General features: G+C 37.0%; 1 protein-coding gene across 2 annotated transcripts in view; it reads left to right on the top strand.

The window, feature by feature from the left end:
* ARFGEF1 (ARF guanine nucleotide exchange factor 1) overlaps positions 1 to 26,216 on the top strand; it is a 175,468-nt gene that overhangs the window by 119,587 nt on the left and 29,665 nt on the right. For both annotated transcript variants that reach the window (XM_058275607.1, XM_058275608.2), the window contains 6 exons: positions 13,273 to 13,401; positions 14,152 to 14,310; positions 14,650 to 14,800; positions 19,720 to 19,810; positions 25,911 to 25,951; positions 26,042 to 26,211. In XM_058275607.1, the coding sequence (XP_058131590.1) occupies positions 13,273 to 13,401; positions 14,152 to 14,310; positions 14,650 to 14,800; positions 19,720 to 19,810; positions 25,911 to 25,951; positions 26,042 to 26,211 (741 nt within the window). The remainder of the gene's footprint in view (positions 1 to 13,272; positions 13,402 to 14,151; positions 14,311 to 14,649; positions 14,801 to 19,719; positions 19,811 to 25,910; positions 25,952 to 26,041; positions 26,212 to 26,216) is intronic.

Here is a 26,216-nt window from a genome sequence, read left to right as displayed (position 1 = left end):
ATTGTTGTCCTTTTAAAATAATGTCTTTTCACTGGGGGTGGGGTGGTGGTGAAGGATTAAAAAAAATAGGAAGAATAAGGAACCAGCGATAAATCTACTCAGGAAAAAAATTCTGTTAATATAGATATAAACTACTTTTCTCTTTTAAGTTAAACAGTTGTGATCATATCCTGTAAAATATTTTGTATCTTGCTGTTTTCATATATTTCACCATATCGTTAAAAATTCTTCAGTAGTCCCCTATGATCTATTCTTTTAATTAGCTAAAAGTTATTTAAACATATTCCTATAATTGACTATTTAGGTTATTATTAGGTTTGTTTTTATAATGTACATAATGCATCAATGAAATCCTGGTATATAATCTTTGCATTTCTGTTTCCTAAGGCTTACATGCATTTTAGTCCAAATTGAATTGGACTAAATTGAAATTGAACTCTTGTTCACTTCCCTTCCACCTCCCGTGCTCCTGCCCTGTGCTTCTTCCAGTCTGTCTCATTTTAGGAAATTGTCTCTCTATTCCCTTGTCACTCATGCCAAACACTTGAGATTCATCTTGATATCTTTTCCTTGCCTACTTTTCCACCACAGATATCCTGTTCAACTCCGACCTTCCAGCTAGGCTGATGGTCTTATCCACTGCCACTGCCCTGCTCAAGACGGTCATTTCTTATTTCGATTACTGGTACATTCTCCTAACTAGCCTCCTTACATCTCTTTTTTTTTTTAAAGATGTATTTATTTATTTCTCACTGCTTCCCCTCCCCCCATTGTCTGTTCTCTGTGTCTATTTGCTGCATGTTCTTTGTCCGCTTCTGTTGTCGGCAGCACAGGAATCTGTGTTTCTTTTTGTTGCATCATCTTGTTGTGTCAGCTCTCCATGTGCGGCACCATTCCTGGGCAGGCTGCTCTTTTTTTCGTGCTGGGCGGCTCTCCTTACGGGGCACACTCCTTGCACATGGGGCTCCCCTATGCATAGGGAGGGGGCACCCCTGCATGGCACAGCACTCCTTGTGCGCATCAGCACTGGGCATGGGCCAGCTGCACAAGGTGTGGTAGACGGATGCCCTAACCACTGGGCCAAGTCTGCTTCCCCCTTACATCTCTTTTCGCACTCCTCTTATCCATTTACAGAGGTCAGAGTGGTCTTTTTAAAATAAAAACTAAAATGCCACCTTCTTCCTTAAAGCACTTCATTGGCTCTGTGTGATATTAGAACTAATGATAAAATCTAACATAACCACAGGGTCTACAGACCCTGTGTGGTCTCTCTCCACTTTCCCCTCCAACCTCATTGCTAGATTTCTTCTGTCTCCTACTGTGTGCCATTCTTTCGGTTTCTAAAATGTTCTAAATTATTTTCTTTTCAGAGCATTGATACAAGTTGTGTTCTTTGCTGAAAATGCTCTTTCATTGTTTGTCTGATCAGTATCTCAGTTTAAATGTCACTTTCTCAGAGAGTTCTGATCTGATCAATCTAATCTAAATAGGTCCTTTTCATAACATGCTACACTTTACCTTGAGGGTTTTATAACAGCTTGTATTTACACATTTATTTCTTTTCAAATTTTATTTCACTAGACTTTACCTTCAAGAGGCAAGGAACTATTTCTGCTGTGTCATTTTTAAAAAAAATAATTATCTTGAAATAATTTCAAACTCACAGGACAGTTGCAAAAATAGTACAAACCCCATACAGAGAGTGCCACCATAGCCCGACCCAGATACCCAGATCCATCAACTTTTAATGTTTTACCATATATATTCATCTTTCCTCCCTCCCTCCCATCTATCCATCCATCCATCCACCCATCCATCTATAATTTCACTCTTTTAAAATTTATTGTGACTTGTCTTTTGATCCAAAACATGATTTATCCTGGAGAACATTCCATGTATGCTTGAGAAGAATGTATATCCTGCTATAGTTGGGTTCAGTGTTCTGTATATGTCTGTTAGGTCTAGTTCATTTATCATATTATTCAAGGTCTCTGTTTCCTTATAGATCTTCTGTCTAGATGTTCTGTCTCTTGATGAGGGTGGTATATTGAAGTCTTTACCTATTTCGTAGAGGTGTCTATTTCTCCCTTCACTTTTGACATTGTTTGTGTCCTGTACTTTGGGGCATCCTGGTTAGGTGCATAAATATTTATGATTATTTCTTCTTGATGGGTTGCCCCTTTTATCAATATATAGTGTCCTTCTTTGTCTCTTGTCACAGCTATGGACTTAAAGTCTATTTTGTCTGATATTAGTATTGCTATTCCAGCTCTTTTTTTCTTACTGTTTGCGTGGAATATCTTTTTCCATCCATTCACTTTAAACCTATTTGTGTCTTTGGGTCTGTATTAGTCAACCAAAGGGGTGCTGACGCCAAACACCAGAAATCTGCTGGGTGTTATTAAGGGTATTTATTTGGGGTAGGAGCTTACAGTTACCAGGCCATAAAGCATAAGTTACTTCCCTCACCAAAGTCTATTTCCATGTGTTGGAGCAAGATGGATGCTGATGTCTGTGAGGGTTTAGGCTTTCTGAGATCCTCTGGGCTCAGCTCCTCTGTTTCCTCCACAAGGTCAGCTGTAGACTGAGGCTCTCTAGGCATTGCCTCTCTCCACAAGGTCAGCTGTAGACCATCAGGCGAACAGCTCTGTCTCTTTCCCTGGGGCTCCAGCTTAAGACTGCAGCTTCAAATTCCAACATCAAAACTCCAACATCTGAAACCCTCAACTCTGTCCTTTTCCATGGCTTTTATCTGTAAATCCCTACCCACCAAGAGGCGGGGACTTAATGCCCTAATGATGTGGCCCAATTAATGCCCTAATCATAACTCAGTCAGGCCCAGGTACAGATCAGATTACAAACATAATCCAGTATCTATTTTTGGAGTTCATAACCATATCAAACTGCTATAGGGTCTAAGATGACTGACTCTCCTGTAAACAACATGTAGTTGAATCATGCTTTTTTATTCATTCTGCCAATCTGTATCTTTTGATTGAGGGATTTAATCTGCTAAATTTCAGGTATTACTGTAAAGGTAGTACTTATTTCAGCCATTTTGACCTTTGGTTTATATGTATATAATCTTTTTTTTTTTTTTGGTCTCTTTTCTTTTATTGCAACCTTCTTTCCTGTATAGTTGATCTTTTTTTTTTTTATGTACCTGACCCTTTTCTTATTTCTGTTTCTGTGTATTTTAAAAATATGTTCTTTTTGGTTATCCTAGAGTTTGTGTTACACAACCTACATCTGTAACCTAATTTGGAAAGATACCAACTTAGTGACAATAGTGTACACATTCTCTGCTCCCATACCCCTGTTCTGCTCTTCATGTTGTTTTTGCCCCACATTACCTCTTTGCGTCCATTATCAAGAAATGCGCATTTTTGTTGTTGTTGTTCATTTCTATTCTGACTCTTATAGGAATTAAAAAGTCGAGTTGTATATTGAGGATGCAGTGTTAACTGGGTTTCGCATTTACACTTTTAATTACTTTTATTGAAGATCATCTTTTCTTCACTCTACTCCAATCCACTCTCTCCTGTCATTTCCTTTCAACCTGCAGAACTCCCTTTAGTAATTTTTGTAGGTCAAGTCTTTCACCAAGGAATTCTGTATCTGTTTATCTGTAAATATTTTAAATTCTCCTTTTATTTTTAAAGGACAGTTTAACTGGATGAAGAATTTCGGCTGGCAGTTTTTCTCTCTCAGTACTTTTAATATATCATACCACTGCCATCACTCCTTTATGGTTTCTCATGAGAAATTGGCACTTAGGCTTATCAAGGATCCCTTGTAAGTGACAATCACTTTCACCTTGCTGCTTTCAGAATTCTTTTTTTTAAAGATTTTTTAAATTTTTATTTCTCTCTCCTCCCCCCATTATCTGCTCTCCTATGTTAATTCGCTGTGTGTTCTTCTGTGTCTGCTTGCATTCTTGGCACCAGGAATCTGTGTCTCTTCTTTTGTTGCATCATCTTGCTGTGTCAGCTCTCCATGTATGTGGCACCATTCCTGGGCAGGTTGCGCTTTTTTTTGCATGGGGCAGCTCTACTTGAGAGGGGCACTCCTAGTGTGTGGGGCTCCCCTACCCATGGGACACCACCGTGCAGCATGGCACTCCTTGCACGCAGCAGCACTGCGCATGGGCCAGCTCACCACATGGGTCAGGAGGCCCTGGGTTTGAGCCCTGGACCTCCCATATGGTAGGCAGACATTCTATCAGTTGAGCCACTTCCACTTCCCTTCAGAATTCTCTCTTTATCTTTGGCATTTGACCTTCTGATTAGTATGTGGCATGGAGGAGGTATTTTACGGTTTATTCTTTTTTGAGTACGTTGTGCTTGTTGGACATGTATGTTTATGTCCTTTGATAAGAGTTGGGAAATTTTCAGCCATTATTTCCTCAAATATTCTTTCTGCCCCTTTTCCTTTCTCTTCTTCTTTTGGAACACTTATGATGTATGTGTTTGTGTGCTTTGTACTGTCACCTAAATCCTTGAGACACTGCTTAATTTTTTTTTTTCTGTTCTTTTTTCCATCTATTCTTCTGACTGTATGATTTCAATTGTTCTGTCTTCCAGTTTGTTGGTTCTTTCTTCTGGCTGTTCAGATCTGCTGTTTTATGCCTCTAGTGTATTTCTAATCTCCATTATTGTGCCTTTCATCCTCATAATTTCTGATATGTTTCTTTTTTAAAATTTCAGGTTCTTTTTAAAAAAATATCCGCCCCCCCACCTGTTGTCTGCTCTCTGTGTCCATTTGCTGCGCATTCTTCTGTTTCTGCTTGTCTTCTCTTTATGTGGCACCAGGAACCGATCCTGGGACCTTCCAGAGTAGTAGAGAGGTACTCAATCCCTAGTTCCGCCTCAGCTCCCTGGTCTGCTGCATATCTTATTGTCTCACCTCTGTGTCTCTTTTTGTATCATCTTGCTGTGTCATCACTCCACTTGGGCCCGCTCACCATGCATGCCAGCACTCTGTGTGGACCAGCTCATCACATGAGCCAGCTTGCCTTTACCAGGGGACTCCAGGGATCAAACCCTGGATCTCCTATATGATCGACAAGAGCCCAGTCACTTGAGGCACATCCTTCAGATTCTCTTTATGCTCTCATTTTGTCTCCTTAATATCCATTATCTCTTCTTGCATATTTTTCTTCATCTCCTTGAATTAATTAAGGAAATTTGTTTGGCTTTCTTTGATCAGTTGTCCTAAATCTCGTGTCTCCTTTGCAATTTTGATTTGTTCCCTTGACTGAGCCATACCTTCCTGTTTCTTAGAATGGCTTGTAGTTTTTTGCTGATGTCTACCCATCCGATTGTTTCAGTGTGTTAACTCTGAAGGTCATTTTCTTCTTCTTGTCTAGGGTTTTATTATTGACTGACTTTGTATTAAGGCTCTTTTTTGAGCTTGGTCCCATTTATTCCAGATCTTCAGAGTAGCCTGGGTTTAACTGTTCATATTTTCTTAGCTCTTCTTAATCTGATTCTTGCCCTGGATATATGGTATACTATTTAAGATACTTTTTATGCATTTGTTTCACCTCCTGGAGAAAGCTTCATTTCCTCTGTTCCTTCTCCAAGAATCTTGATCTGTTCTGCTTGTTTTTGTGCAGAATTTTCTCATCAGATCCTATGATTTGTTTAAATTCTCCTCATTCAGTGCCCCCTTTTCCTTACACTTTCCAGTTCTGGGATCCATCCTATTTTATACCAGTTCAGTCTTCTCTCCCGCCTTTTTTTCTGAGATGATTTTCTGCCTCTTGTTTCTCCCTTCTTAGGGTATTTTGTCCCTGGACACAGATGGGTTTCAATCCATAAAGGTGGGTCAATCTAGAAGGTCCATATTGTGCTTAGATGGTCTAGCCAATGGAGACTGGACTGAGCGTGTGCACCTCTTTCAAACAGTTCTGCTGTATTCTCTCGCTCTCTTTTTTTTTCCCCTGGAGGCCCTTTTGTGTGTGGCATTTCTCATCTTTTTGTTTTCTGCCCTGGGTCTCTGTGGACTTGGGTTCCTGTGTCTGTCTATGCATGGGGTTCTAATTCGCTGTTTTGATGACTCTATAGTCTGTATTGGTGGCAGGGGGGACCTAGCCATGGTGCTGCTGTGTGACCCCCAACTGCATGGGAGCAAGTGAGGGGGAGGGTCTGAACTGGCAGATCTGGGACAGAAATCTCTTGCTTGATCTTGGAGATTATTTTTCTTTTTCTTTGATTCAGCATTTGTGCAGTCCTTCTCCAATCGCAGACTTCCTCCAGAATTCTAAGTAAATGGAATTTGTCCTTTTATTAGTTGATTCTGAGGGGATACTTTTCCAGGGAATGTCTTACATCACCATGTTGATGATGTCACTCTCCTATCTGTCCTAGTATTTATGTTTTCTAAACATTTGATGGTAGGTTGTATAGCTCATGATCTTTGAGCATTTAAAATTTCTATGAACATTTCTGAAGAACAAGGATATTCACTTACGTAGCCACTTTAAGTACAGTTATCCAGTTCAAGAAATTTAACATTGCTATAAAGCTTATCCTTCATACTTCAGTTTTTTCAGATGTCCCAATAATGTCTTTTGGATTTCCTCCTCCATTATTAGATCCATTCTGGGATCATAATGCCTTTAGTTACCATTATCTCTTTAATCTCTCTTTTTTTAAAAATTGCAGAAATATATATATATAATATGAACTTTCCCATCTCAGTCCCAGACATGTAAACAATGATATTAATCATACAGTGCTTTGCTACCCTCACCACCATCCATTACCCAGAACTTTCCCATCACACCAAACAGAAACTGTACCTATTATGCATTAACTCCTCCCTCATCCTTCTCCCTACCCCAGCAACGTGCACTCTACTTTCTGTTACTGAATTTCTACACGCCAGCTATTTCATACAAGTGTAATCATATAACATCTGTCACCTTGTGTCTTTCTTTCTTCTCTCAATGTGATGTCTTCATGGTCCATCTATGTGGCAACATGAATCAGAACCTCACTCTTCTCTGTGGCTGAACAGTATTCTACCTTCTGTGTATCCATTCATCTACTGATGGACCTTTTGTTGCCTCCACTCCTGCCTCTGTGAATGATGCTATGAACATTGATTTACAAATATATAAGTCCGAGACTGTGCTTTCAATTCTTAAGACTATATACCTAGAAGTGGGATTGCTGGGTCATGTGGTATTTCCACAGCTACTGAACCATTCATACTCCCATTCCCACCAAAAATAAAAATGCACTAATGTTTCTATTTCTCTGCATCTCCACCTGCATTTGTTACTTTCTACTTTTTTTTTTTAAGGTACTGTGGCCAGGGATTGACTCTAGAACCTTGTGTGTGGGAAGTTGGCACTCAGACTCTTGAACCTCATCAACTCCCCTGAGTTGACTTTTTCATTTGTTTGTTTGTTTGCTTTTTAGGAGGTACTGGGGACCAAACCTGGGACCTCCCATGTGGGAAGTAGGAGCTCAATCCTTGAGCCACATCCACTTCCATTTCCTACTTTTTAAATAATAGCCATTCTAGTGGGTGTGAGTTGGCATCTCACTGTGGCTTTGATTTGCTTTCCCCGGAGGCCAGTGATACTGAGCATCTTCTCATGCGCTTCTCTCCAGCAGCTTTCAGAGTTCTCTTTATCTTTGGCATACTACACTTTTCTTTCTCAATATGGGTCTCTTTTGAGTTTATCCTATATGGAGTTTTTGAGTATCTTGGCTGTGTATATTCTTAAAGCCTTTCATTAAATTTGGGAGGTTTTCAGCTTTTATTTCTTTGAGTGTTCTTTTGGGCACTTTTTCTTCTTTACTAAGGCATGTATTTGTTTACATGATTGTATCACACAGGCTTTGTTCACTTTTCTTCATTCTTTTTCCCTTTGCTCCTCAGACTGAATAATTTCAATTGGTTTGTCTTCAAGTTCACTGGTTCTTTTCTTCTGTCAGCTACAAATTGCTGTTGAGACCCCTCTAGGGAATTTTAAAATTTCTGTTACTGCAATCTTCAGCTCTCTTTGGTTCTTTTTCATGATGTCTCTTTTTCTTGACATTCTCTTTTATCTCTCGTTTTCCTGAATTCCTTTAGTTCTTCGCCATGTTTTCCTTTAGCTCTTTGAGAATATTTAAAACTATATTTTGAAGTTTTAGTGTGGTATGTCCAAGCTCCGGTCCTACTTGTTGATGGTTTCTAATTATTTATCCTCATTTGCACACAACATTGTTCTGTTTCTGTGAATGTTTTATAATCTTTTGTTGAAACCTGGACATTTTGATATCTTAAGGTGTTATTTTTGGAATTTAGACTCTGAGGTGTCTGTTCATTAAACTTGTTTCCAGTTAGTATTATGAAAGAGATTTCCTTAAATGTCAGAAACAAACAAAAAGAAAGAGAAAGAGAAAGAAAACACCTTCCTCAGTCTTTGTAGATTGGTCTGTGCAAGTGCTTCCTTTCAGACTTAGGTGTCTTAACAGTAGGTTTAGAGAGTGGCCCAAGGTACAAGCGTAGGGTCCTTGCTTGTCTTTTCTGTGTATGTGCCTTGCTCTGGGCATGCATGTGTGACCCGAAGAATTCCCCCATTCACATGTATCCAAATTTCCCTTCGTCCCTAGGAAACTGTTTCCTTGCAGCCCTTGGCACTGACTGTGTGTCCCATATACAGCAAGTCTTTGTGCCTGACAGTTGTGATTTGACTGCTCTTTTACAGCATTCTGTAGGAGAGGCCTGTGACAAGTGTCCTAATTCAGTCCTTCAGGCTACCACCAAATGGATTTCCACACACATACATGTTCCCTATATGTGCACAAGAGTTACTCTAATCTCTCCTAATTGGGTCCAGGGACCCATATTGTGAGCACAGGGCAGAGCCAGTGATGGTGTGGAGGAAGGGGCCAGCCATGGTGCCACAAAACCCTACCATTTTTAAGTTGCCTTTTCCATGATTTGGAGCTTGCCCTGTGCTTTAGTGTCCTTGGCTATTCAAGCAAATATGTTATAGGTGGCTTAAAACAATGGGAATTTTTTAGCCCACACTTTTGAGGCTAAGAGAAAGTCCAAATCAAAGCATCCATCCAATAATAGGATTAAGACCCATCCTGGTTGGGTTGGGGCACACCTTATCTGAAATAACCTCATCTAAAGATCCTGCATACAGTAGGTTCACAGCCACAGAAATGGATTAAGTTTCAGAACATGGTTTTCAGGTGTACATCACTCCAAACCACCACGCCTTGTTACTGGAGTCCTTTACTGTCTTCTTAAGCTTTAAGAAAGATGTTTTTTTTTTATCTATCCCCCATGGCTTTTGTGTGTGTGTGTGTGTGCTGTCTGCTCTCTGTGTCCATTCACTGTGAGTTCTTCTGTGTCTGTATTTATTTATTTCCCCTCCCCTCTTGAGGCTTGCTTGCTATCTGCTCTCTCTGTCCATTCGCTGTGTGCTCTTCTGTTTTTTTGCTTGTCTCCCTTTTTTGTTGCATCACCTTGCTGAGCCGGCTCTCCGTGGTGTCTGCGGGCTGGGCGATGCTCCATAGCGCCTGTGGGTGAGCCTGCCTTCACAAGGAGGCTCTGGGACACAAACCCAGGGCCTGCCTTATGGTGGATGGGAGCCCAACTGATTGAGCCACAGCCGCTTCCCGAGAAAGATGGTTTTGCCAGCTTTTGTTTTTTGTTTTAACAATTGCTGTGGGTGGAGAGCCTTTGAACAACTCACTCTGTCATCTTGATGACCACAATTTCCTATTTTCGTCACTTTTATATTCCCACTATCTAGCATAATTATAGACTTGTAATAAGTGCTCAACAGCCATGTGTTGGATGATTGAAGGAATGAATGATAAATTCTAGAAACTTAACTATAATATCAAAGGATATGGGTATTTTTAAGTGTCTCTTTTTTTTTTTTTAAGATTTATTTTATATTTTTTCCCCACCCCCTAGTTATTTGCATTTGTGGTGTCTGTCTGTAGTATGTTCATCATCCTTTTAGGAGGTACTGGGAACTGAACTTGGGACCTCCCGTGTAGGAGGGAGGCGCCTAATTGCTTAAGCCACCTCCGCTCCCTGCTTTGTTGTATCTCTCATTACGTTTTCCTCCTTGTGTCTCTTACATCATCTTGTTATCCCAGCCCATTGCATCAGCGTGCTGTCTTTCTCATCTTTAGGAGGCACTGGGAACCAAACCTGGGACCTCCCATGTGGTCAGTCACTTGAGCCACATCCACTTCCCAAGTGTCTTTTTTTTCTCTCTCTCTTTTTGTAAAAAATGTTGCTTTCAAGCAATTTAAGAGGTTCCCACATACCCCCACCCCCCTCACCTCACTCCTCCCAAATCAACCTCTTTCATCATCATGGGACATTCATTGCATTTGGTGAATACATTTTGGAGCACTGCTGCACCACATGGATAATGGTTTACATTGTAGTTTACACTGTCCCCCAGTCCTCCCAGTGGGCCATGGCAGGACATACATTGTCCAGCATGTGTCCCTGCAGTACCACCCAGGACAACTCCAAGTCCTGAAAATGCCCCCACATCATATCTCTTCTTCCTTCTCCCTACACTCAGCAGCTCCCGTGGCCACTTTCTTCACATCAATGCTACATTTTCTTCGATTACTAATCACAATAGTTCATGAATAGAATATCAGTAAGTCCACTCTAATCCGTATTCTATTCCTCTATCCTGTGGACCCTGGGATGGTTATGTCCACTCCACCTCTATATCGAGAGGGAGCTTAGATTCCACATGGATGGTGGATGCAATTCTCCTACTTGCAGCTGTAGGCACTCTTGGCTCCCTGGTGTGGTGGTTGACATTCTTCACCTTCCTGTTAGCTGGCCAGGGTAAGTCCAATTAACCAGAGAGTAGGAGTTACAAGTCTTCTGAGGCTCAGGGCCTGGCTGTCACATGGACACTCCAGAGATTCAGGTCTCCTGAGTATACATCAACCCTAGTGCCTACCACAGGTCCGGTAAAAGTGACAGAAGAGGCATGTGTAAAAGGTCACATCTGAGTCCAACTCCATCACACTCAGGAACACAAACTCCAAAAAGGGCCAGTTGACATGGCACTGAACTCCAGAGCCATCTCAACTATGGCAGGGGAGGAATACTGGTGTGGAGTGTTATTAATGGAGGGCACATGGTTGGGAGGGAGTTCTCCAGGGCATGTGTACAGAGTACATTAAAATGTTTGGATATTTTCATAGTGGTTACAGTTAAAAACGACAACCAAGTGTCTTTTGATATATTGCCAAATTGTACTCTACAAAGATTTATGGAGTTTATGAGTAGACAGGTTCACTGTCCCCTGGATATTATTTCAGTATCAATGGATAACATTTTTTCACTGGCTTAAGACCCATTTGTATAGCTTCATGTATAAAAAATAACATTTCCAAACAGATGTTCTGTCTCTTAAAATTAAATGGGTAGTTTATTACTATCATTGAAAAATACTGTACCTTGTGTGCTTTTCACAGCATTTTTTTACAGTGGCAATTCATGCATTATAGAGGAAGAAATTTGAGGTTCAGAGAGATTAATTTGTCAAAGCTCTAGGATTCCTTTGTTTATAGATAGAAACTTTTACTTTCAACTTTCTGAAATTAGAAACAACTACTTCCTTAATTGGTGTGCTAAGTCAGCAGTCGGTTGCTTCTAAGGGAAGGTGGCACAGAACTTACAGAAATAAAAGACAGAGAGAAACACGAGAGAGGAACTAAGGATGGAGTCAGGGGGCTCTCAGCTTCGAAAACTGAGAGCCTCGATCCTAGTTTCCACCTTGTTTTTATTGGAAACTACTAAGCAGCTATTTGCTATCAGGACTGTAACATCATCTACAATAATAGGGAACAACTGCAACGTCTACTATAAGGAACAGGTCATACAAAGTTCAAATACAATTTAAACTCTTTTTCCCACAGTTAATAATGCTAAAAGCTTTATAGATTTTTTAAAAATGACAGTCATTTGTATATTACACTGCTGGTATAAATATTTTTTCATCTGCATGGTTATCTGAATTGATAGTTTTGTTTGCTGACTTCATAAAAACAGGTCTCAGCATCAGACATTTCAGTGTCTATCTACCTATCTACGTGTCTGTCTATATATATATACACATGTATGAGAGAGAGAAAGAGAAACATAACTTTGGGGTTTTTTTTTTCTTTTTGAAGATTTATTGTATTTATCCCCCCTACTCCTGTTGTTTGTGCTCGTTGTCTGTTCTCTGTTGTCTGTCCATTTGCTGTGTTCTCTCTGTGTCTGCTCATCTTCTCTTTAGGCAGCACCAGGAATGAAACCTGGGACCTCCTTAATGAGAGAGAGGCACTCAATTGGTTGAGCTACTTCAGCTCCCTGCTTTGTTGTGTCTCTCATTGTCTTCCTCTTTGTGTTTCCTTGTTGTGTCATCAGCTCGCCACATCTGCCCATCATGCCAGCTTGCTATCTTGCTCATCTTCTTCAGGAGGCACCAGGAACCAAACCCAGGCCTCCCATGTGGTAGGCAGGAGCTCAGTTGCTTGAACCACATCTGTTTCCCACAAATATGTTTGATATTAGAATTTTCAGTAGTAGAAAAGTAGCTTGCTCCTTGTTTTATATTACAACTTTACTAGATATTCATACTCATGATGGTAAGTTTTAATAAGTATTTGTTCTTCCACAATTTGTTATGAAGAAGTATTTTATTAAAGTATATATTTTTAAAATGTTGCCCAACTAGACACCAGAGATACTGATGCATCAATGTAAAATTTAATTATATGTATATAAAATAATAAAGCTAAATGATGTTCAGCAAACAGGCTTAAAGAAAAGAGAATAATGTAATTGCTGCAAGCAGGAAAATTATTTAAAAGATTTTATTTGAAATAAAGTCAGTGAAATAATACAAGTGACATAACTTACATTGAGAGAAAAGTTCTGAAGTTAGAGATAAAAAAAATTTTTATTAATAATGACCATCCCATTTTTTATTGATGTGAATAGTTTGTAGATGTTGTGCTTAAAATATATGTTATGTCATCTACTGGATTTGTAATCTTACATACTTATGAAAGCCCAGGCAGTGTTACTTAGTTCCCCCTTTGTCTGAAAAAAAAAAACCTTCCCAAATAACTATGTCAAGAATCTTTTTTCCTTTATTCTGAACGTCCTCAAATCTTCTGTATTTTGAACACTTTGAGAGATATTAATGTAATATTATCATAACATTTAATTACCACTTGAGACCTATGATATATTTTAAATCTTTAATTTTTCTAGTTGGCTTGGACCCCTTTTCTGGCTGCATTTAGTGTGGGTCTACAAGACTGTGATGATACTGAAGTAGCCTCTCTTTGCCTGGAAGGTATAAGATGTGCAATCAGAATTGCATGCATTTTCAGTATTCAGGTAACAACGAATTTTGCCTTTGTAGCTAGTATGAAAAAATGTAAATTACTTATGTCATTACTATAATTTAAATGACAGTGCTTTTTATAGTCTGACTTATTAAAAAGTTAATTCCAAATTTATGGTAGAATTTAAATTAGTAACATTTAGCTTCTGACAAATTATGATGGAAGGGGTAGTTCCGTTGGTCTAAAATTCATCATTATAATTTTGGTTGCAGTTTTTTTCTCTATAAAATAGCAGTTGCATAAGGAGTGCAGTATATAACATTCATGAAAGCTATTAGTTCCCTCTACTAATTTTTAAGCTTTGTCTGATAATTTTGGCCCAAGTTTTTGTTTATTTTCTTTTTTCTCTAATATATTTCACCTTTAATTATGAATGGTATGCTTAAAAACTACAGCCTATTTGTAGAGAAAAAAATTAGCAAATTTACAAATCAGGTTTCTGCTAGTCCATACAATACTTGAAAAATAAGTGCCCAGTAAATGTGTTACTACTGCATGAATTCATTTCTTACTAACATCTCTCCTTGATTTGACACCTATGTCACCTTTGAATATGAGAAATTCATGCCTTCCTGCTTCCTCTACTTAGAATTAAACTGCAGTTATGTGGAGTTGAGTATTATTTGTAAATCATAAAATGTCAGTTAAAAACTTACTAAAAATGTTAACAGTTTGCCAGTAGGAAATTAGAGATCACTGCTTTATTTACAACCATATAAGTATAACTTTCTCTTTTTTGTAGCTGGAAAGAGATGCATATGTCCAGGCACTAGCAAGATTTACCTTACTTACAGTGAGTTCTGGCATTACTGAAATGAAACAGAAGAACATTGACACAATAAAAACACTTATCACAGTGGCACATACAGATGGAAATTATTTAGGAAATTCATGGCATGAGGTATAATCAATTTCATTATTTTCAGCTTTGCAATTTTGTTTATAAAATAACACTGAATTTTCCATCGCTGGGAGCGGATGTAGCTTAGTGGTTGAATATCTGCTTCCCATGTATGAGGTCCCAGGTTCAATCTCTGGTACTTAATTAAAAAAAAAAAAAAAATTAAATATTCTCTCACTAGTGTACATAAGTGTTTTGGGATAAAATGAATTTAGTACAGTTAGCTTTTCATAATGACTTAAAATGTGACCTACAATAAATTCCATGCTGCATACATTTAAATATTGTTCAGGACATTTTTAACATAATCTTTTTAAAAATTTCCTTTGTGTAATTAAGATTCTTAAGTGCATCAGTCAGTTGGAGCTGGCACAACTTATAGGAACTGGAGTGAAACCCCGATACATTTCTGGAACAGTGCGAGCCAGAGAAGGATCTCTTACTGGAACAAAAGATCAGGCTCCTGATGAATTTGTGGGTCTGGGGCTAGGTGAGACTTTTAAAAATTCTTTATATGAAGTATAAAACATTGTTTTTAATTTGCTTATTATAAGTAACTTTTTGTAGCAATGAAATATAATTAGAGGGATATGATAAAGTGCCCATTGGCTAATTTTACAAGAAAAGGAAGATGATTAATTAGGGAAATAAGTATTTCTTGGTCTGGTTTATGCAATATTAAAAGATCCTTAGTCCAAATTTCATAGTTTAGGGGTGAGAGAAGGGCAATGTGAATGTGTAAAGGCTGGTATATTAGATAATAGAGAATTTGAACAACTGGTCGAAACATTCACATCAAAAATTTTAAATGCTTTCTCACCTAAACAAACATTTCTGCCAACATGGAAATTTCTTTCTCTTTCTGTTGTGTGCTTAGTATGAGTATGACTGAGCAGTCCAGGTTTAACCTACTAGAACAATGGAAAATATTAGCAAAAAGTGAGTACAGAGAAGAATCAAAGATACAAAGCATTATTTAAAAATTTTTTTTAACAAATCAGTTTTATTGATACATATTAATAAAGAATATAGTTCATCCAAAGTATACAATCAGTGGCATTTGGAATAATCACATAGTTGTGCATTCATCACCTCAATCATTATTAGAGCATTTTCATTTCAATTTTATTTATATATTTCAATAATAATAAACAGAAATCAGACAAACAAGAAAATTCTTCACCTCTTAGTCTCTCTCTGCTTCCCCTGCCATACATAGCTGCTATTTCTGGCTATTCTTACACGTTTACTTATTTATTTAAAAAAATAATTTAGTTGAGCTATAGTCATATACTATATGATCCATCCAAAGTATATACTCAATGGCTTTAGTATAAAAGCATTTTTATTTATAAAAGGAAGAAGGCCTATTAGGGGAGAAACAAAGTGTAAAATGTTTTGACCTTAAGTAATGTATTTCTGGGATTGAATTCTTCTATATTTCTTCTTTACTGTGTGCCAATTCCTTCAACTCTCTACGCTTTGGTTTCCTCTTTTGCAAACTAAAGGTAATAACTACTCACAGAGTCTGATTAAATATGAATGTATATTATAAGACTTAGCACAGTGGTTGGTATATTAGAAGTTTCTGGATTATCTGTCTGTCCTTCCTACTCCACTTCCAACCAGTGAATCTAGAGATAGGACTTAAAAAGAACAGGAAGGAATATACCTCAGAATCAGAAATAATTACTTTTTAAGGCTTTGTACTATAACTTTGCATTTCCGGACATTTTCTTTTTATCTTTTAGTGATTTCTCTGTTGTTGCTAGCAGTAAAATTCTTAGGAAATCCAAAAGAATCTCAAGCCTGAAAAAGGATTCATAGGGAAATAAGTAAAGACCAGTACCATGTTGTGACTTCAAGTTGGACTGGGGAAGATTAGTTCCCAGTCGTAATCCAACTGTAGCAGCCAGCACTGCAGTCTCTACCTCAGCTCTACCCTCACTGCTGCTGAACTGTGAGGTCTGGGAGTTGTGCCAGTGCAGGTGTCCAGCAGCAGGATTTAGAACTGCCTGAGCACCTCCATGGTGACTTGCATAATCTGCAAGTCTAACACAGAGCTTCAGAATTATAATTACTCCAAGAGGTAGCAGGAGATACAGATGAAAAATATATACAGGCAAGTGAAATTAATGTGCACTGAGTGATTCAATGGCTTTGAGAAAGCTGATAGAGGATAATGAAAAGGTACAAATTGCTGGGGCCCAATTTTAGCAAATAGAACTATAGAAATATACTAAAAATGTAGCATCATTGGGCTATTTTACTTCTGAAAATGTTAGTTAAACAGGAGAAATAGTGATACTTGCTGATAATATTTACTGGTATACTTGAAGGTGAATTAAACTTAATTTGATCACTGTGCTCTTGTGCTAATTAGATTGCAAAGATATGACACGACCTGCATCTACCTGTTAGGGAAAGGGAATTTGCCTAAAGGTACACACATTTAAGATCTGGAAATAAAAAAACAGTTCAGGTTTTCAAGGCACTCCAGGGACAAGCTAGTCTTCTAGCTCTTTCATGCTTTATTTAGGCTTTCTCGTATATCAGCTAACTTCTCTTTTTCTTTCTACTCCATTCTCCATTCACTCCCAATTGATCAGGTCCCTCATTTTCGAGTCCACATCCTAGAAGGAGCCAGTCTGTTTTACTTGGCTCCTGTTGGACAGAGCTCTCCTTTCAGACCATCTTGTTGGTCAACAGCCAGCCCATGTGGTAGATGTCCACGCCAAGGTCTGCCCACCTAACTTAGACAATAGCTGCTTTCTTAAGCAGGATGATGTAGTCAGAGTTTAAGCTAGAAGAGTATTTGATACAGATCATCAAGCCAGTTTAGTCTCTTCCTCTATTTCCCTCTCTTCTCTTACACACACACATATGCATGTACTCTCCCTTTATGTTACTGATATATGGAGATATCAGTAATTATATATATAAATAACATGATATTCTCCTTTAATACTAGCATCCATGTACCAGATATTCCATGTAACCGAGGTAACAGGTTGAACATATGTGTTTATCTGACTTTCTGGCTGACGTGGTACAGTCTGTACTTTCACTTTTTAGAAAAATGAAAATTTTAATGATTAATAATACACTGTATCTAAATATTAGATTTGAAGTATGTGCACATTGGCCCTTTAAAATATATATATTCAAGTTAAAAAATTGACACATACTTCTTTGTTTTCTGAGTTACATTAATTAACCTAAACATTTGTGCTTGTGAGTAATTTGTTAAAAACTGGAATTATTAGCGTATTATGTTATACTGTCCCGAAGATCTTTGAAAGATTTCACATTTGTGCAGTGGGTCCTGTGAATTCCTAGATTTTATATATTCTTTTAAATGTATATTGGTGATTATAGATTATTTTCTTTAAGTATAAAATGTGTAGAAAGCCCTCAAAAAGGATGTTCAGTTGATACACAGAAAAAGGTATGTGATAATTGACATTATTTTTTCTTATAGATTTTTCTTCATTAAGTATCCGTAATGTGCTGTACATATCAGAGTGTTTCTGGACACTATTTTCTCTACTACACCAACTCTCAGTCACTTATTTGAGGCTTTCACCCTTACTCATTTACAGAAATAGACTCTTAATATGTTGCCCTGTCTCTAGTATCTTCCTAATTTATATATTCTCCAGACATTACCAGAATTATTTTTCTGATTTCTGAAATTCATGTCAGTCAGTCTTCTAAAAGCTCTAATGGTTCCCTGTTTCCCAAAGGAGTACATTTAACATGACATTCAGGCTTTTCACATTCTATTTCTAGTTTGTCTTTCTAGCTTCATCTCCTACTATTGTTCTCTTCCTGCAGGCTTCCATTTATCTATATATGCTCCTCCCTCTGCCTGAACTGCTTTTCCTTCTGCCTCTCTTCTACGTGGTCACCTTTCTCAGTTGGACTTAAAAAAAAACATTTCTTCCTATGTGAAGCCTTATTACTATGTACCAACACTCCCACTTTCCTTTCCCCTATAAAAATTAGTTCCATTTAGCAAATTTGTATTTTATGTAATTACTTCATTTCGGCCATGAAATAATTGTTGCATTGTATTATATTTAATTGGAAACATGTCTGTCTCTCCTGGTAAATTATTAACTTGAAGAGGACAGGGACCACAAATTTTTCACATTGTTCACTTATTTGAAGAGAATTAGAGTTCATCTGGGTTTGAATGACATCTTCTGGCATGTTTGCATTGAGAAGGGCATTTATCGAGTCTCTGGTCAATTGGTCAACGAATATTTTGTTGAGGACCAGCTTTGGACTCAATATTGAGTAAGGTAGGGAAGGACAAAAATGTATATGATGTGGTTCCTAACCTTAGTAAACTTTTTTTCTGGCTGAGAAGGCATTTATAACCACACCTAAAATATTTAAATGAAACTGTTTGGGGCAAAATTCTGATTTTGAGTAGATTCTTAAGTAAATGCATAGTTCCAAGGAATGGGAGTACAGTGGAGAAGAATTCTTCATATAGAATTCAAATTGGGTCTTCGAAGATAGGCTGTAGATATCTTGACGGATGGCATGAATGTAGACACATACTAGATAGAATATTGAAGGGAAGTACCTTTAATGTTAGGCTGAAAAATATGTAATTTATCCTGTAAGTAGTAAGTAAGCAAATTGAAGGTGATGATTTAGGAAAATTAATCAGGCAAGAGAATGATAAAGAGATTGAAGGGGAAAGTTAGTGGCAGAGAAATCAGTTGGGAAACTATTTCAGTAATCCAGACATGAAATTATGAGAGCCTACACTGAGAAGAATGGGAATGAATGGATGATATGAAAAATAGGTCAAAAGGAAAATCCCTCAGATTTAGTAGCATTGAATTTTGAAGGCAGAGAAGGAGAAAGAAAGCAAACATCCCTCTAAGATTTAAGAGTTTGGAAACCAGGGAAATTGTTGTTCTGTTGTCTAAAATATGGATACAGTTTTGGGGGAAAAATTGATTCCTTTGAGGATATGAGAACATACAGTTTGAATTTCTAATAAGCAGATGCAAGCGGGGCACTGGAGTGTAAAGGAGAGGGGAAGTGTAAATATATGAAATGGGAATCCTCCTCAGAAGTTATAGTTAGACCTGGGATTAGTGATGTGTTTCTTAAACATTAATGTAAATTGTGATCTGAATTCTCAGGGTGATGTGATCTTTGCAAACAGTTTTTGTCTTTATCACCATGTCTTCTATACTACTTATATTACTTATTAAACGTTTTGCCTTGATAAATGTCACTGATGCCAACAAAAATTGTTCGCCCAAAGCCTTCTTTCTTATATTGAGGAAATAATTTATTTCAGAAATGTGTTGTAGAACTGTTAAGTATATCCTCCCACTGAATTATTTTGAAACTGACATGACTCTCTTTTATATGTGGTAGTTGGAGGAAATGTGGACTGGAAGCAGATAGCAAGTATTCAGGAATCCATTGGAGAAACCAGTTCTCAAAGTGTTGTTGTTGCTGTAGATAGGTAAGGTATTCAGTTTATTCCCTTTTTGGATGAATACTGTTTCAGTTCTGTAGCATTTAGATTTTTTTGCTCATTAGTTTAAAAAAAAAATGTATTGCCAAAATAACTTTCCATTGTAATATAAGCCTGTATTATGATATGCTGTGATTTAGATGATGAAGTATCTACAATTTGCTCTTTACATCATAGAATATAGGAACAAGAGAAGAGTGTAAAAACTTAGGTTACAAATCTGTTTTAGTGGACATTTGGGGAAATGGTTTCCTTGAAGAAAACAAATATTTTATCTCCTTTGTAGAAAACATATTCCCCTTATTATTCGTATTTGAAAATGTGGTGTAATTTCTTTCTGGGTCTGTGATATAGGACTGGCAATTCTCGTTACAGGCTTCTTTGGAAAGGATTTTTTAATGTAGGTATTACATTATCAAGTTTTCTTAATTTTTAGTTTGTTTTCTAAAAGAAAACCCATGCTATGGTTTATTTTACTATGGAACATTTGATTTATTTCAGATATAAAAATGCCCAGCATGTAGAACAGTATTTAGTGTTCTTTTGAAGATGAGCTTTTTTTTTTTCCAGATAAGTGCCCAAATAATGAAAACTTGGCATTTTACAATACTGACATTTAATTTATTATTTTTAAAAAACCACTTATGATGGAAACCTAAAAACTTTATGATTTTTTCTTGATGAACTGGAGATTCGTGGTGATCCATTATTTCATTTTGCTTTGGATAAAACTTTTTTTCTTGAAGTACAGGCAGAATTATTCAGTGGCTATGACCTTGGAAGTACTTCCTGGAACTTCGTCCTTGAAAAAAAAACTTAATGTTTACTTTCCCCTGCCATCCCCGCCCCCCCCCCCCCCCCCAACTATTTTAAGGACTGGTGGGGAAGTGACCATTTGCCTTCTCCTTGTAAAGACTGAAGAAAGATTGTGTATCATCTTATGTTTACCCTATGACATGAGTGCTTACCACATGCTGGGCACTTTTCTAAGTGCTTTACACTTAACCCTTCACTTAATCCTTTCAGGAGCCTCAGGCCTTGAGTACTATTCTCAACTGACAGAAGAAGAAACTGAGACTGGAGGGTTAAATGACTTGCTCATTCACACTAGCAAGCTAATCTTGCCTTGTTAATTGGAATAACTGTTCCATGTTTTCATTCATAAAGAATTTTGAGGGGTGCATCCAGGATGTGCAGTCAGGCAGCTTGTCTCCAAGTGTGCCCCCATAGCCACTCCTCCCTTCTGCCTGTAGATAAAACTCCAGAGCAGTGTAATAGCTGCTCTTTGTCTACCAGAGAAGCTTTCTTAGAGATGATTTTCTCACCTTCCAGAAAATCATCTTCACTGTCCTTATAAGAATATATTCAGGCAAGATTCAACATTTTACATACTATTTCTGTTTCCATAATATACTTTATCATGATATACTTTATCCACTTCTGATATATCCTCCTGTCCACCAGATGTTTCAGAGGGGCATGTCACTCATTGGAACAAATTATATGCCTCATCATTTTAAGAATTTATACAGAATTTATGTGTAAGATGTCAATTGATATCTGACAAGGCCACCAAGCCCACTCAACTGGGAGAGAATGACCTTTTCAACAAATGCATACTTAAAGAACTGCTTACCCATATCTAAAAGAATGAGAGAGGAACACCATCTCACACCTTATACAAAAATTAACTCAAGCTGCATCAAAGGTCTAAATATAAGAGCCAAGACCATAAAGATCCTGGAAGATAATGTAGGGAAGCATCTACAAGATCATAAACTTTACACCCAAAGCACGAGCAACAAAAGTAAAAATAAATAGGACCTCCTCAAAATTAAAAACTTTTGCACCTCAAAGGAGTTTGTCAAGAAGGTGAAAAGGCAGCCTACTCAATGGGAGAAAAGATTTGGTAACCATGTATCTGATAGGGACCTAAGATGAAGCATATATAAAGAAACCCTACACTTCAAAAAAGAAAAGAAAAACCACTCATTTTTAAAATGTGCAAGTGATTTGAATAGATATGATGATCAACAGTGACCATCCCAAGGAATAGAGAGTGTCTGCAACTGCAAGCAAGACAGTTCCATTCATGTGCCTCATGAGATCTAAGCCTCCTCTCAATTAGAAATAGAGTGGGCATCACCAACCCAAAATCTTCAAGACTGGAGAATGAACAATGGACTAAAGTAGACTTACTCTCTTGTGGACTTAATATTATTCTAGCAGTGGAAGAACTTGTATTCTTGATATAAAGGCAGTGGCCACTGGAGGTTCTGAGAGAAGGGAGAAGGAAGAATGGTTGCATTTTCAGGACATTGAGAATTGTCCTGCATGACGTCACAATGACGGATACAGACCATAATATATTTTGTCATAAATTGCAAAATTGTGTGGGACAGATTGTAAACTATAGTGAAAACTATAATGCATGGTTAGTAGCAGTCCTTCAATACATATTCATCAATTGTAACAAATATACCACACTAATGAAGGTTGTTGTTAATGTGGGAAAGTGTGGGAGGGGCAGGGAGACCCCTGTATTTTTCATGTAACATTTATGTAATCTAAAGTATCTTAAAAAAGTGTTTCTTTAAATGTCTTTTTAAAAAAATGAATTTATGCTCTGTCAGAAGAGTCTTAGCACAAATTCCATTGGTACTTTGTTGTCTGAAGGTCACCTTCATCAGGTACTTTTCCAAACATAAATCCGAGGTCCAGTTTTATGCAGAGCTCTAATATTTACATTTTAGCTGTTGTAGAAAGCATTAAAAGTTACATCTCTGATTTATTATAAGATACTATTATGTGATTTCACTTTCTCGTTAAATTTTTTCTTCTCAGTTTCCTTTTGAATTTCTCAGTTTATTTTTATATGCCATAGTCTGACTCTCTAATCCATGAGTTAATTCAGTAAGATCACACTGGTAGTCAAGACAGTGGGAATATTATCAGTTATTGTTTTAGTTTCCCAGGCTGCTCAAAAGCAGATACCATTAAATGGGTTGGCTTAACAATGAGAATTTATTACTTTACAGTTTGAGGCCATGAGAATGTCCAAATCAAGGCATCATCAGTGCAATTCTTTATTCCCGAGACTGGCTGCCAGTGATCCTTGGCTCTTCTGCCACATTGCAAGGCACATTGGTGCATCTGCTGGTCTCTTCCTTCTCTCCTGGATTTTGTTGATTTCAGCTTCTTGCGTCTGTATTTTTCTGTATTCATTCTGTTTATAAAGAAATCCATTAATAGATTAAGGCTTATCCTGTATAAGGTTGGTCACACCTTAACTGAAGTAGCCTCAACAAATCTTTGTTTATCTTGTTTATTAATTAACAGAAAAGAAATTATTTCTTTAAAAACTTTGATAAGTTTTCTAAATATCTCTTCTTTTTTATTACAACTTTTATACCATAAGAATTTAGAAGAATAATGGGCACTTTATTCGGGAATACCTGATCCACTGCCAGTTGGTAGGGTAAAATTTGCTAGGCATTGTTGAACTAGACAGATTTCATAAGTATTACTAAACTGTGCAGGGGATATACTGTGTCTAGGAATGATTTAACTGAAAAAACTAAAAAGTTATTTAGCATTGTAGTGGTTTTTTTGTTTTTGTTTTTTTAAACATTAAATTTAGCTTTATACTAGCCTACCTCACACTTTGGAACATTCTGTCACCCATTAGAAAATGCATAAAGTTCATCCAGGTATATTTGCTCATCAGCATCTTTCAGTTAGCTTAGATTGAAGAAATAAACATTACCTCTGATATTTTAATTGTGAAAAGTCTTTTATAGGTATAGTCATTTAGGCAGCTTGTATACAGTTTTAAAGTTTTTATGATCTAGAATCTGCATGAGTTTTACCAACGTTTGTGTGTGTGTGTGTTGCTACCATAATGCCGATGAAGCAGTAATCTACCCATTTTTCCCCTCTACTTGTGCTTTTTTTTTTCCAGGGCTTGTTTTTTTATGTTAGTATACAAGATTCTCATACTTCTGTCCTTTGCTTTTCATACAGGGAATGTAGAATCCATTTCATAGACTGAAACTGTGAAACATATAGCTCTGTTCTCCTGCCTTAGTATATTAAGGCTTAACTTTAAATGCCTCCACAGACCACTGTACTCTACCATGGCTTGTCTTTAGTGGAGTATTACTAGAAATAGAGTGACCCCTCAGAGCCTACCAAAGTGAGTAGGAATTTGAATGCCCTTACCCAGGATGCATGCTCTCCTCACCCGCACCATCATCCCTCAGTCTACAGAGCCTGTTTGATTGCCGTGATAGTTCTCTGTCCCTGTTGCCTTGTTCTCCATTATGTCACCATCTTCAGAGAGTTCATTGCCTCCTTCCCATATGATTTCATATTATCTCCATCTATGCTTCTGTTCTTTACCTTTCTGCTCGTTACCATTTAATCCCCTCTCAATGTAAAAAAAAAATCCTTTCTTGTTTCTTTTATTCCTTTTCTGCTTCTTCTATAATATTGAGTTTAGCGTCTACTTGTGGTATGGTTTGTTTATAGGTATTGCCTTCCATGAAAATGCCTTTAGTTTGATAAATCAGCTAGTAACATTTGTATTGTAAGTCTAGCAGTTTTCAGTTTTGTTTATATGAGAGTTTTTTAGGCTTTGTAGTTTTTAACTTCTTCATTCATTTTAACCACTGGATGATTAGGACTTTATTGCTCTTGATTTTTTCCCCCCAGATTGTGTTTTCAGCTAGGTTTTGACTTACTTTCATTCTACTAACAAGAGCAATATAGGAATCTGAAGACACTCATTTAGAAAGAGGTCAGATTCTGAATTAACATACTATCAATTTTTAAGCTGTTTTTCCTGTCTTATTTTTATTAGTCTTTGCCACAACACATAAAGAAAGATATTGATGAGCACAAAGATTTAAAAATCATGATGTATTCAGAAACATGGAGGATATGGTAGTAGGAAAAAAACTAGAATGTATTTTAAATGTTTAATACGTTTTCTTCAGATTAGTGTGGGACAGTGTGGCAAAGTCATTGAGAGGTAGACTCTGGAGTCAGACTGTCTTGATTTGAATCTTGACTCTGGCAGTTACTAGTTCTGTGACTTTGAGGAAATTATTAAATATCTTTGTTCCTCAGTTTCTCTGTATCCCCATTTTTCCTTTTATAAAATTGTGTTTTTGATAGTACATTCCAATGTATTTATGAATATTAAATGATGGATATATATATAGTGTTTAGAATTGGTGCCCTACCTTGTAATCCAATAGCTGTTAACTGTTGTTATGTTTACTCTTATTTCTGAAGGTTAATATGTGCCCTATTCCTCTCTTTAAAGTTTCCTTTTTATTATGCAAATCCTATTTTAAATGGAAGAATATCATTCCCTCCTGGGTGTCACATAAAACCCTTGGTTACAAACCCAAAATATGGGTAGAAATACAGCCATTAAAAGAAAAATAAAGAGGAAAATACATTTATGCTGAAATATTTTACAGAACTTTGAAACACAGAAAAAGAGCTCATTGTAGGAAGCTGCACAGAGCTGGTAGGTTGAGAAGTGGTTTAGCTACTTCTTGGTTTAGTTCCATGAGACTGTTTTCAAGGTTATATTAAATCTTTTGTGGTTATTGTAAATGAGTTTTCTAATCAAACTTAGGTTCTTTGTAAAAATAAAGTAGAATTTTTCATTTTAAGAACTTGTTTAATGTTAGTAGATGATCAGGAAAAAAACTACCAAATCTTCTGTTTTTTAATTTGGGAGTCATTCATTTCATCAGATTAATATTTTTCTTACTCTTAGAGTCTCATAAGTTATTCACCAGTGTTCATAAATCTACAAATAAAATTTCAGCAATATGATCATACTCCAGTTATATTATTGAATGCAAAGTGATGTGTATGGAATGGTGATGGGAGACTGACATCCAAACTACTATTGTTACTATTTTATGAATAAAATATTCATTTGATTATATAGATTTTTGTTTCCTTAAAAAAGAACTAACTACTGCCCCAGAGCACTCACTTTTAAGTTAGTATAATAAAAGTAATACTATAAATTTTTAAATTGTTTCTCCCCTCTTCCCCCTCCCAGAATATTTACAGGGTCTACAAGGCTAGATGGAAATGCTATTGGTAAGTGTGTATATTTATTGCACTTATAGGCTTTTTGGCTAAAAGACTTGGAAGTTAAGCTAAAGAAATGTAAATCTATTTATATTACAGTGGATTTTGTTCGTTGGCTTTGTGCTGTGTCTATGGATGAATTACTGTCCACAACACATCCAAGAATGTTTAGTCTGCAAAAAATAGTAGAAATATCATATTACAACATGGGAAGAATAAGATTGCAGTGGTCTCGAATTTGGGAAGTTATTGGAGATCATTTTAATAAGGTATT

This window comes from Dasypus novemcinctus, chromosome 14 (assembly GCF_030445035.2).
Source record: "Dasypus novemcinctus isolate mDasNov1 chromosome 14, mDasNov1.1.hap2, whole genome shotgun sequence".
NCBI classification, from domain to species: domain Eukaryota; kingdom Metazoa; phylum Chordata; class Mammalia; order Cingulata; family Dasypodidae; genus Dasypus; species Dasypus novemcinctus.
The sequence above is the reverse complement of the archived record's forward strand: the minus strand, read 5'-3'. Positions and strand labels throughout refer to the sequence as shown.